This window comes from Artemia franciscana, chromosome 1, assembly GCF_032884065.1.
Source record: "Artemia franciscana chromosome 1, ASM3288406v1, whole genome shotgun sequence".
Lineage (NCBI taxonomy): Eukaryota > Metazoa > Arthropoda > Branchiopoda > Anostraca > Artemiidae > Artemia > Artemia franciscana.
The window spans coordinates 25,495,923-25,509,494 of record NC_088863.1 but is presented as its reverse complement, the minus strand read 5'-3'; the positions used below and the strand labels follow the sequence as shown (position 1 = coordinate 25,509,494).

General features: G+C 35.2%; 2 protein-coding genes across 4 annotated transcripts in view; one reads left to right on the top strand and one right to left on the bottom strand.

The window, feature by feature from the left end:
• The window catches only part of LOC136027399 (E3 ubiquitin-protein ligase CCNB1IP1-like), a 37,459-nt gene extending 27,561 nt beyond the window's left edge, over positions 1–9,898 (top strand). For all 3 annotated transcript variants that reach the window (XM_065704629.1, XM_065704619.1, XM_065704639.1), the window contains exons 6-7: positions 2,584–2,842; positions 9,573–9,898. In XM_065704629.1, coding sequence (XP_065560701.1) covers positions 2,584–2,842; positions 9,573–9,595 — 282 coding nt within the window. In that variant the 3' untranslated portion in view covers positions 9,596–9,898. The remainder of the gene's footprint in view (positions 1–2,583; positions 2,843–9,572) is intronic.
• Positions 9,899–12,974: 3,076 nt separating this feature from the next.
• The window catches only part of LOC136027394 (delta(3,5)-Delta(2,4)-dienoyl-CoA isomerase, mitochondrial-like), a 47,630-nt gene continuing 47,032 nt past the window's right edge, over positions 12,975–13,572 (bottom strand). The window contains exon 7 of the mRNA XM_065704605.1: positions 12,975–13,125. Within this exon, the coding sequence (XP_065560677.1) occupies positions 13,024–13,125 (102 nt within the window). The 3' untranslated portion in view covers positions 12,975–13,023. The remainder of the gene's footprint in view (positions 13,126–13,572) is intronic.

Here is a 13,572-nt window from a genome sequence, read left to right as displayed (position 1 = left end):
ATTGACGACCCTATTTGCAACAAGGTATTGCAAATCCTATGAATTAATAGAAAATTCTGGTTGGGGCGTGCTTTAATCCCTCCCAGGATGAGTAGATGTTTAATGTAAATTAGGTGTTTCATTTCTAATGGCTAAAAAGGCCTTTTAGTATGGCATGTAAACAAACCCTTTAGTAAGGAAAAATCGAAACCTTTTTTTAGCCGTCTCTTCGAGATAAATGAAGTTGACGTAGAAAGTCGTTTGCCCCAATTTCAAAAACGCATCGTATTTATTCATTTAATTTTTTAAGAGAATATCAATTAATATGAGTTTAATTTTCAAATCTTAAAACCTTAAAGCTATGTTTTTGTAAAAGCTTATGTATTTGGTTTAATTGAAGGATTCGTTATTTTAGAAACCTATTAAATCTCTGCCGTCAAAAATAATTCCAATAAAATATCAAAGATGTTGAGGTTCAAGTTTTGTTTCATTTCAGTAACAGTATTGTTCAGTCAGTAGTATAATGCACATACCCTGTATGCATTGGCGGTGTACATAAACCAGTAATCAGTGAGAGATACAAAAACTCAAGAAGGCTTAGTACTTTCCCATCCTGTCCATACTTTAAACGCTCTGTCTACCTCCTCCGAATCGGAGTGAAAAAAACCTGTTGAATTAAAATGTTGTTTATGGCCCTTTTGTTTCTTGTCAAGCCTTTTCTGATTAAAATCGTTGGTGTACATGAATAAATTACGTAAAAATTAAGCTGACAAGCCAAAAAAGAAGAAGAAAAAAGCTGCAGATTTAAACCGTGCTGTCTTTTAATGATATCGTGAGGAAAATAGTATTTCCAAAATAAGATTTTTATGAAAGCGGAATGAATTCAAACGACAAAAGAAGTTTCAAAGCCAAATATCTTTTATACTTTTTATGGCAAAAAACTCTCTGAACTTATATTTTCATTTCATCTTCTGCTGTAATTAATTTCTAATTTGGAGAGTCGGGTTTATTCACCTGGAAAATGCACTCGACCCCCCCCCCTGAACATTTTCATGCGGAAAATTACCCGTAGAAAACTCCCCCTGCGGGAAATCCCCCTCGTGGAAAATTCCCGACATACTTAAAATTGAGTAGCTACAGATAGATCACGAAGAAAAAGGAGATTTTTTTTAACAATCTATCTATATTCCAAATATAGGCAGAATTTGCGGCGTAGAATATCTTATAGTATTTATTTTTACGTTTCTCGATGGGGACTAAGTTAATAAATAATATAATAAGTAAAGAAATAAAGAAAGAAAAGAAAAGTCGTAGGAGAGTTTTAGCGCGTCGTCACATTGTTTGGAAAGCAACCAGCCCCACTCTAGAACTTACTTAGATATCTGGTTCATTTGTAAACCCTTAGACATGTGATCATTATTTCGAGGTACCTGTTTTATTCAGAATATGTAAAAATATCAATAAATATGCATCCAAGGATGATATAATCCCCAGAGCCCGCGGGATAAGGGCGGTAAATTATGCGAACTTTCAATTCTTTACAGATAGATTTTATACTTTAGAAAAAGGGGGCATGTTCGATCTAAGAAAAAATTCTGCGGGTGTTAGGTTGCCAACCCCTTGTTCCACACTACGTTTTCTGCCTATGTTTTATAATATTGGTAGAACTTTCCAAATTCTATTATTTCATTTCTTATACTTCCTCTGTGGCAGCTCAGTTTTATATGTGAGTGGGAATTCTCCACTGGGTACGGTGGGGAGAATAAGCGTAACGCCCTAATCTTGAACGTCATTTTTGTTCTCGATAAAAAAAAGTTTAGTCTCGTTTCTCGCGTTTTGTCTACTGTCGTTATACACGTCTTTTTTACAGTGAAAATAAACATACAACCTGCATACATTAAGAGGCACAGAAAATGCCTCCACGTCTTGTTACAACACTGCCTTGTCTAATGTTAAAGATTTCCTTGTTTATCCGACTTCCCCTCTTCCCGCCAAATAATGCCATTTTCCCAAAAAATACTTATTATTTTTATAATACCGTTATTGGCCTTTCTTGGGTATTGTTCAGCCTTGGAAATCGTTAGATTTAGTTAGTTGTAAACTCCCCCTGAATTCCTACTGCACATACTTACTGAAGGGTTATATTATTTGCAGGAGGTGTATATTTTATCCTAATTTAGATGCAGTAGTTTCTTAGAGAAAATCTTAGAGACCTGAAGTAACACGTGTTTTAAGATCAGAAACTCATAAATTAAAAGCTTAAAGCTGCCCATGTGATAATCCTCAAGCCAATATAATGGGCCTGTCTTATTCCAAGGAGAACTTCTAATCTGAGAAAAGGGGTAAGTGCATGGTCACAACTTGTACCTCTCGTAAAAAAACTAACTACTTGGAACAAAATCCAGTGAAAAAAATAGGGATTTTGCTCTAAGCTTCAACAACTTACACTTAATAATCTGTCAAAACTCCTCAGAGTATTCTACTCTCTATAATAATATTATTTCAACTTTTTTTATGCTTTGACTCTGTTTTCTTTTGTTACGTTTCTTTAAACTCCGGAATGGTATATTTTCTTGTTCTTCTGAAATGAAGCATTTCTAATAGGCAGCAAACGAGGATTACCGTCGTAGAATAGAGTTTGGTACCCTGGGTAATCGCTTGAAATGTGGTACTAATCCTATGGTTACCCCAGCCTCAGAGCGTCGACCCCAAGGAAGCACTATGGGATCCTTTCAATTTGGTATGTTCTCCAGTGCGACTCCCAAAGTCTCTCAAGCAGCTCCGCGGACTATGCCAGGGAATGTCTCTGCAATGCCCCGCAATGCGACTGGGAAGAAGAGTTTTGGTCTGAACGCTACATTTGGTAAGCTTTTTTTTTCAATATCATGCAAATGTAGAACAGCTACCTCTAATTTTTGTTTCCAGAATTTTACATCAAAACATCTTTATTTCTCTCTCTGTTTCTCCCTCTCTTTTCGATTTAAAAATAGTTCAAACCACAATTACTCCGACAACCGCCAGTCTTACCAGGAATTCCGTGACTACTTCTGTCACATTAAACTACTCTATAAGGTCTCTACCCTTACTTTGTTTTTTAAAGAGCAGTTTTTACTGATGTAAATAAGCAGCGAATTTGAAACTCTAAATGAACAAAATGATTACTTCGCAGTTTGTTTGACATGTATCTCCAATACGGATTCATTTAAGCAGACTTGTGATATCTCGTTGCATTTGTTGATTTTGCGCAAAACTTGTGCTTTACTGGAAAAACAAAACTGACGCAACAAAACAGGGATAGGAGCAGAAAAGTCCTTTAGTGGCGCTATAAAAGTGGTCTATAAAAAAAAACTCAGGCGAGCTCAGATTTCAGCCAGAGTGGATTGAACTCGTATCCTTTAGAACCAGGGAAAATTTCTTACTCCACTATATTGTAGGCAACTTAAACATACCCGAGAAGGGATTTAAACCATTGGCATTTTGATTCAAAGTCCAAGGCTCTACCGTCTGAAATCTGAACCAACAGCGGCGGAAAATTGGTCAGGTGTGGGAGTCGAACCCACAACCCCATTTTACACTGGCGCCACTGGTTTTACATAATTCTACGAATACGATAGGGAAATATCACGAGTCAGTTTATTCGAAACAGTATAGCAAATACATGTTGCATAAACTACTATGCAGCAATTTTTGTTCATTGTAAGTTTCAAACAGTCTTAAATATGTTGAAAAACTAAATTCTTTTGTGGAAAAAACTTTGATTTGAAATCAAATTTCTCTTCCTTGTTTAATTAACGTGGGTTTTGCTCTTTTCAATTTGGCTAATAAGTTTTATGTCAAGGTTGCAACTGTGGCTGCAACATTGTAAAGAGAGGAATAAAGTTTAAAAGGTATAAAAAAAAAACTGTTAAGTAATGAGAAATTGTCATTTGTAGCTGATCCAGAAATGGTAACTGTTATTTTGGCTAATCTTAATAATTAAAGTTAGTTGTTAAAAACTATATTGGTATTTTGAGAAAGAGCTTGAAACATCTACAAAATGGTGTCAGGTTGAAATAAAATCTCTACCTTTACAATCACCACGACCGAAGACCCCATTTGGGGGAATTACAGTCTTCTGTCTTGAACCACGATAAACATACTTTTGTTCACATGGGAGAAGCATTGATTTATCTTTTTCTTAAGTAGGAGGGGATGTTTTTACCGAACTAGCGGCCGTAGCATCACATTGCACCGGACTAATGATGCTTCTTCTGACGACGCTTCTGACTGCTTAGGTCCTTGCGTCGGCCCTATGGTGTGTTGCTGCATATGGTTTCGATATCTTGGTCCCGTATAACCATCTGAGATCAAACCCACTACGCCGCCATTGGACCTAGTGGTATTAGAATCTTGGAAGAAGGCTCATTTGAAAACAAATCGCCATGTTTAGTGACTTTTTTAAATAAAAGAAGATGAAGGAGAATAAAAGGGAGACACGACATTGATTCGGATGCGAAAAAGTGATCTTCCTTGTTGCTCAAGAGGGCCACTGTAATTCTTCGATTTGGATTTTTCGCTAGGGTGATTCCAATGGTGTAGTTTTTATTTTCATCTAACGCCCTTTTCGACGGGTTTCATGTTTTTTTCAAAATTTCATAGATTTGTTTTACAATAAACTTTTACCATTAATATTAATAGGAATAATAGTTACCCACCCTGAATAAGCTTCAAATGGCAACTCTTCTTTTGAATTTCCCCTGAATAAAATTCTATACTTTTTTCATATAAAGAGTGACGAATATTAGCAAAAGAGTCACAATTAGTCAATAAAGTCGCATGTTAGTCCTTACAACCCAGTAATGATGGTATTCTCCATATGAATGCAAGGATTATAGTTTAAACTCGGTTATGGCAGCGTTTATTCTCTTGAATATGGTTTCAATAATAATAACCAATTTTTTCTAGACGAGGGTTCGAATCCAGGTGTCACAAGGACCCAATTCTGGCCGGGGTTAGGAAGTGCTCACCCATCTCGAGTTAGGAAGGGATGAGCCTTTGAGGCCTGAGTTACGATTCAGTTAGGCCCGCGCCGCCAAAATCCCTGTTATCTTAAGGAGCTGTTTTGGTGCAACACGAACACTACTGAACTCTTCCCCTACCCCTGAGGGTAGGGGAAGCATATTTTTGGACACACTTTAACAATAAATTATCCAATTTGTTAGTTAGTAAGTTAGCCAATTATAGCCAATAATTAGCCAATTTGAGCATATTTTTGGACACACTTTAAACAATAAAAAAAAAAAAAAATTAAAACAGGACTAATATACTTAAAAATCTAACGAAAAGAGCAGAAACTATCTGCAGAAATTAACTGGGATGAGATTAAGAAATGAACCGTTTATATTGAAATGACTTCACAGTATTAAATAAACTTATTAAATACATGTTATACTAATGTAATAAAAATGTAGTCATAGATAAAATCAAACAGTTCGTGGTAACGAACTGTAGTAAGGAGCGACCCGGCTCAATAGTAAACGAAACTCTAAAAAACGGAATTTCGATACTAAAAGATATATCAAAAGAATCGGATTTTTATGCTGATTTTAAATATATAAGTTTCATCAAATTTAGTCTTTGTCATCAAAAGTTACGAGCCTGAGAAAATTTGCCTTATTTTGGAAAATAGGGGGTAACATCCCCTAAAAGTCATAGGATCTTAACGAAAATCACACCATCGCATTCAGCGTATCAGAGAACCCTATAGAAAAAATTTCAAGGTCCAATCTACAAAAATGTGGAATTTCGTACTTTTTGCCAGAAGACAAATCACGGGTGCGTGTGTATTTGTTTGTTTTTTTTTTTCCCAGGGGTCATCGTATCGACCAAGTGGTCCTAGAGTGTTGCAAGAGGGCTCATTCTAACGGAAATGAAAAGTTCTAGTACCCTTTTTAAGTGACCAAAAAAATTGGAGGGCACCTAGGCCCCCTCCAACGCTCTTTTTTTCTCAAAGTCAACGGATCAAAATTTCGAGATAACCATTTTGTTCCGCATAGTCGAAAACCATAATAACTATGTCTTTGGGGATGACTTACCCCCCACAGTCCCTGGGGGAGGGACTGCAAGTTACAAACTTTGACCAATGTTTACATACAGTAATGGTTACTGGGAAGTGTACCGACGTTATCAGGGGGATTTTTTTGGTTTGGGTGTGGGGTTCAGGGGAGGGGGCTATATGGGAGGATCTTTCCTTGGAGGAATATTTCATGGGGGAAGAGAAATTCAATGAAAAGGGCGCAGGATTTTCTAGCATTACTATTAAAAAAAAACAAAAAAAAACAATGAAAATATAAACATGAATGAGTTTTTTCAATTGAAAGTAAGGAGAAGCATTAAAACTTAAAACGAACAGAGATTATTACGCATATGAGGGGTTCTAAAAATACTTTAGCATAAAGAGCGAGGTATTTAGGAGGAGATAAATACTTCGCTCTTTATGCTAAAAATTTTTTAAGTAATTTCAACAATTTATTCTACGGCATTTCTGATTCAGGGGTCATTCTTAAAGAATTGGGACAAAACAAGATTTAGTGCGAAGAGCGAGGTATTAACGAGGGGACCAACCCCCTCATATATATAATCAAAAAATAAGAATATAAAAGTTTGTTACGTAAGTTAATTCTTAAGTTACGTATATTTTTTACTAATAAAAACGTTTGTTAAAAATTAAAAGATCTAGTTGCCTTTTTAAGTAACCGAAAAATTGGAGGGCAACTAGGCCTCCTTCCCCACCCCTTATTTCTCAAAATCGTCTGACCAAAACTAAGAGAAAGCCATTTAGCCAAAAAAAGAATTAATATGCAAATTTCATTTTAATAATTTATGTACGGAGAGCCAAAATCAGACATGTATTAATCCAAAAACTTTCGGAAATTAAATAAAAAAAAAGTTTTTTTAAATGAAAGTAAGGAGCGACATTAAAACTTAAAACGAACAGAAATTACTCCGTATATGAAAGGGGCTTTTCCTCCTCGACACTCCGCTCCTTGCGCTAAAGTTTGATTCTTTCTCGCAACTCTACTTTTTAAAACAATAAAAAACTTTAGCGTAAGGAGCGGGGTGTCGAGGAGGAAAAGCCCCTTTCATATACGAAATAATTTTTGTTCGTTTTAAGTTTTAATGTTGCTCCTTACTTTCATTTCAAAAAACTTGTTTTTTTTTATTTAATAACTATTTAGAAACAGGATGGACGTTTATAACTATGAGAGGGAAATTGAATGTGACAGGCTATTGGATGGGAAGCAGAAAGTTGTATCTAATGTTTTCATTTAAATCGAGATAACACGAAAATTATTTACTGGTTTTAATCCCCACTCTCTTCCACGCTAAACACTAAAAAAATGCTGGTTATTTACCAATATTTTCTCTTTTTGAGCCCGGACGATCTTAAAACGTTTAAAAAACGTCAACACCCCACCAAAAAAGTTTCTGGTCACGACTTTCTTTAAAGCAATGACACCGGACCACAAAGAGTTTGCAGTTTTTGCAAGTTTTGTTCTTTTTACTGACTTGAAATTGAATTCAGAAAATTTTACAGCCACTCAGGTTTTAAAAAGGCGGGGCGAATACGTTTGGCATTATATGATTGGCTCCGAAAATACGTCACCTATTGACACACTCTTTACCGTGGAATTAGAGGAAGTGATCTGTTTTTTTTCGTTTTGGTAGTAATATCTCATGTCTTGTTCATAATTAAATAAAAAAAAACTAATTTTTTTAGCTGAAAGTAAGGAGCGACATTAAAACTTAAAACGAACAGAAATTACTCCGTATATGAAATGAGTTGTCCCCTCCGCAATCCCTCGCTCTTTACGCTAAAGCTTTTAATTGTTTTAAAAAGCAGAATTGTGGCAAAGAGTCAAACTTTAGCGTAAAGAGCGAGGGATTGCAGAGGGGACAACTCATTTCATATACGGAGTAATTTCTGTTCGTTTTAAGTTTTAATGTCGCTCCTTACTTTCAGCTAAAAAAATTAGTTTTTTTTATTTAATTTCTGAACGTTTTTGAATTAATGCATGTTTGGTTTTGGCTCTCCACACATAAATTATTAAAATGAAATTTGTATATTAATTCTTTTTTTGGCTAAATGGCTTTCTCTTAGTTTTGATCAGACGATTTTGAGAAATAAGGGGTGGAGACGGAGGCCTAGTTGCCCTCCAATTTTTCGGTTACTTAAAAAGGCAACTAGAACTTTTAATTTTTAACGAACGTTTTTATTAGTAAAAAATATACGTAACTTAAGAATTAACTTACGTAACAAACTTTCATAACCTTATATTTTTAATATGTATACGAGGGGGTTTGTACCCTCGTTAATACCTCGCTCTTTACACTAAATCGTAAGTTTTGTCCCAATTCTTTAAGAATGACCCCTGAATCAGAAAGGCCGTAGAATAAATAGTTGAAATTACTAAAAATACTTTAGCATAAAGAGCAAGGTATTTATCTCCTCCTAAATACCTCGCTCTTTATGCTAAAGTATTTTTAGAACCCCTCATATGCGTAATAATTTCTGTTCGTTTTAAGTTTCAATGCTACTTCTTCCTTTCATTTGAAAAAACGTTTTCATGTTTATTTTTCATTGTTTTCTTATAGTAATGCTAGAGAATCCTGCGCACTTTTCATTGAATTTTTCTTCCCCCATGACAGATTCCTCCAAGTAAAGATCCTCCAACATAGCCCCTCTCCTCAGCCCCACCCCCAAACAAAATAAAATCCCCCTGAAAACGTCTGTACACTTCCCAATAACCATTACTATATGTAAACACTGGTCAAAGTTTGTAACTTGCAGCCCCTCCCCCAGGGATTGTGGGGGAGTAAGTCATCCCCAAAGACATAGTTATTATGGTTTTTGACTATGCTGAACAAAATGGCTATCTCAAAATTTTGATCCGTTGACTTTGGCAAAAAAAAATGAGCGTGGGAGGGGGCCTAGATGCCCTCCAATTTTTTTGGTCACTTAAAAAGGGCACTAGAACTTTTCATTTCCGTTAGAATGAGCCCTCTTGCGACATTCTAGGACCACTTGGTCGATACGATGACCCCTGGGAAAAAAAAAAAAAAAACTAACAAATAAACACGCACCCGTGATTTGTCTTCTGGCAAAAAATACAAAATTCCACATTTTTGTAGATACGAGCTTGAAACTTCTACAGTGGGGTTCTCTTATACGCTGAATCTGATGGTGTCATTTTCGTTCAGATCCTACGACTTTTAGGGGGTGTTTCCCCCTATTTTCCTAAATAAGGCAAATATTCTCAGGCTCGTAACTTTTGATGGGTAAGACTAAACTTGGTGAAACTTATATATTTAAAATCAGCATTAAAATGCGATTCTTTTGATGTAGCTATTGGTATAAAAATTCCATTTTTTAGAGTTTCGGTTACTATTGAGCCGGGTCGCTCCTTACTACAGTTCGTTACCACGAACTGTTTGATTCATTAATTGTTGTGGCGTATTCGAGATTCAAATTAGTAATTTAAAAAATTAAGGCTTGTTTTACGTTGTTTTAAGTTTCAATTCTTTGCGCGCTGAGTTAATTTCCTTTTTTCTAGACTATGGAACATTCCGAAAGTGATCTGCTTGAAGAATGGATCTGCATTTTCCTTCGTAGCTCTTGTGCTTTATTCTCAGTTTTCTTCTTTCAGTTTTTGGTTTTTATTGCTTATTCGCTTATGTGAATTTTTTTAGTACTTCTCGTTTCGCATTTGGAGTTCGTATATATGAGGAGACTTTACTTTTTCCCGGTTTTGTTTAGTCATTTTGGAGCCAAGTTTTATTGGCTGTTATAAAGAAGTGCCTTTTTCTTTCATGAGGAGTTTTATATTATTTTTGAGATACGATATTGACGAATAAAATTGAATACTTCATTACAAAAAAAGATTTGTTTTTTGAACTGAGCTTAAATAGGTCAAGTAAAATTCAGATTGCAGTGAAAGAAGCTAAGTCTTATTACTGAAGGGTATTAGGGTCAAGACCGTATACAAGGGGGGGAGTAGGGAGTTTTGGACCCCCCCCCCCAAAAAAAAATGTTTGTTCGACTCGTAATAATGTAATAAAAATGAATATAAACAGATTTTTGATTCTAAGTATTTTTTTGTCAATCCCCCGGGGAAGGGCTTTACGAAAAGTCCTGAATACGGCCCCGATTAGGGTCCTAGTTGTTTTTTTTTAACTGAGCAGATTACAAGTTTATCCAGACAACATTTCTGAAAAGAAGCTAACTTGAAAAGTACATTTTTTTCCCTACCCTTTTCTAGCTTATAAAACAGTTAGGACACTTTTTGCCAATAGAAATCTTTTACCCCCAGACCAACGCAGAGGAAAATGAATCAAAGTTTCAAGTTAATATAAAGATAACGTTTCTATCATAGTAAAAAATAAACTTAATTATGTCCCGTAAAATAACTTGTTGGTGTCTCTAAAGAGTGTGGAGTTTCGCTGAATGAAGTCTATTACTATAAAGGTAATGAAATCATACGGTTTTTTTTCGGTAAGCAGTTCAAATTATTTTTCATGCTAGCAGTTCAAAGATGTTTTTCAAAGTATTTTCCCCTCATCAATTAACACCACTTGCGGTGTAATTGTGGAGCTCTAGCATCAAATTGTGTTTAATGGTAGTATTTTTAATTCATATATTCATATCTTTCCATTTTCAATTACCAAAGATCCATCTGTTATAAATTTCGCATTCAATTTGTTATTGAAACTAATTTGTGAACTTTTAAAAACTATAATGTTACCTCCTTCATAGGTTTTAACTTTTGGGAACCTATAACTAACTAACTTTTTCGAATGCTGAGCAATGGGTCTACGCTGCGCAGGTGCCGATTTCCTGATTCAGTGCCTTCGGCCGTGAGTGCAATGCTTGTTTTTTGGGAACCTATGCCATCTATTAAAAATGAATGCTAAAGAAAAATGAAAATGATGTAGCATTGAAACGGAATATATTCCACTGGTTGCTGGTTGCATTAAATACTAAATATGTTGTCCAGGTACTACCTGACAATACCCTGAGTCCAGGTACTTTCTTAAAAAGTAGGAAATTATAAAGAAAACTGACAATATTAATCGGGAATTTTGTATACTAAAGCAGGAACTTCTTTTTAATCTGTATTTTTTGGTTTTCATGATTTTTTTTTGTCGAAAGCTATTCTGTACAATTAGGCCTTTTTTCATGTCGATACAATCTTGGCAACTTAAGTAGACTAGTTAATATTAAGCTAGTTAAGTCGCTTGGCTATAAAAGTCTGCTTTCTCTATCCTTTTCGACATTTTAAGGTACGTGAAAAGACAAGTACGCTATAGCTTAACGTGGGCTAAAAAGGAATAAAGTCGCCAAATACTATATGGCGTCGGAGACTTTTTCCGACACTATCGGCAATTTCCACTCTTATGGTTTTTTCATATCCTATGATCAGTAATTCACGCTAAAATTTCTTGTTTCGTGGGGTAACAAGAGTTTTCTAAAATGTTAAAGTCTTGCTCGTATTGATAACGGCAAAATTGGTCAAAGAAATGAGTTTTATATGTGAAGAGTTTTAGATACTATATGAAGGTAATGAAGACTTGAGAACTTACTTTAGTGAAGTTTTTCACTAACTTTTTTAGATTTTACATATGCCCAAAAACTGTACCAGATGCTGATTTTCCTATGAAAGGCTGCATTGATTCAACCGTAAAGGCAAAAAGTTGTAAAAAAAAAAACCGACCACTGTGCAGCTTACTAATAATAATTCACTTGAACAAGATGGCAGTGTGTATTGGCGTCAATTCACCAGAATTAGAGGGAGGGGGGAGTGGCAAAATTTATCTCCCAAGGTTTTGAGAGATGCATTGTTTTTCAATGAAAGCACCCAAAAAAGCAATTTTTCAATGTAAAATACCATAAAAGATTTTCTCTTAAATCGAGGGGTGCAAAAAATCTTGGGGCAGGAAATACCCCCCCTCTCCCACTTGACTCCACTGGTTGTTTGTTAGTCTGTTTGGACGATATACCATCTGAAAAAAACTGATAACGTCAGAATAGAGCATCTGCAAGATTTCAATTTTTGTAACTAAGGTAGTCCACGTTATTCTTCATCAGCATCATAAAAATAAATAGCATTACTTATAGTGGTTAAAGCATGCTGTTTTGATGTGGGAAAACTAATGTAGGCCGTACTACACATGATGAAATAGTGCTAAAACAGCAATTTGGTGCTGTATATGGCAACCCTGTCTGCAAGTCAGGTTGACTGGAGCTTTATGTAGCTCACACAAAATCAAACCCTCTTCAGTCTTAATCAGTATCTCCAAAACACTCACCTCTCCGCCACTTGTTTAACAACCAAGGGCTGGTTATTTTTTATATAATTTATGTTCTTAAACCTTTTAAACTAATTGAGTCCAATTTCAATTTTTATAGTTAAGAATTATATTCTTGTTATTGTCTTATGTCAGTGGTTTACATTAATTCGAATTTTTGTTGCGTATCGCTCTCTATTTTTGCTAACTGTTTCAGTTGAAAGAGAGGATAAATCTCGAGGAACTGAAAAAGACTAACATTCTTAAGGGGAAAGGGGTATGAGGGAATCTTCGGATTTATGCCACCATAGAAACTCGCAGATTTGTGCAGTTTTTCCTATACCATATAATTCGCCAATTTTAGGTGTTTTCTTTTTGGCTTTTTGTGTCCCATCCTGAAGCAAATCAAGGTGTATGTTTTTGATACAAAAATGGTAACATTGCAAATCTCATGCAAATTCAAAATTGCGGAAGGTTATACCAATTGTTAAAAAAACAACAAAAGAAGCTTCTTATTCAATCCGAAACAGAAATCCCACCATAAAAAAGAACGAAGAAGGAAAATATTCTCACAAAATATATAGCATAGAACAAACGTCTTGTGCCTTGAAATGAGCAAAGTAGGTAACAACAGTGAATGCTGAAGTCGATTATTTTTAAGGAACAAACGCTTACCGAAATTAAACCAATTTATAGTTATTATAAACAAATAAGACAATTTCAAAGTTTACTGAAAGTGGGGTTTTCTTTGGAGCGCGTTGCCATAGCCATTGCAGCCTTCATCAAGTCCTCTGACTGCAGCATTGTTGCGTTCCAAACAGCCTAGAATAATAATAATTAGACCCCATGCCAATATACTGGATGTGGAATATATCTTTCATTACTTTAACTGTAAGCTCTTAGTGATTAAAAAACTGGTGAAGGGCATAAAATAGATGAAGGGGATGTGGATCCTCTGCCCTTAATCCCCCCATTAAAGAAACAAAATTGCTTGTTGCACAGCATTTATCCAACTACTGCGAGAAGAAAGTTCCACCTCCAGAAGAACTAAGACATGAAGGTTCCACTGTCGAAGCAACAAGCGTATGGCAGATTTTTAATAGAAATGAAGAAGAAAGCACATTCGTAGTTAATTATAATAATTATAATAGTTGATCATAGTAATAATTATTGTTAATTATATCAATCAGTTTTTTAATAAAGGTATATTGATGAGTGGACATTATCATTCAAAGTGACGGAGGTTTTGAAATACTGGATAGTAAGATA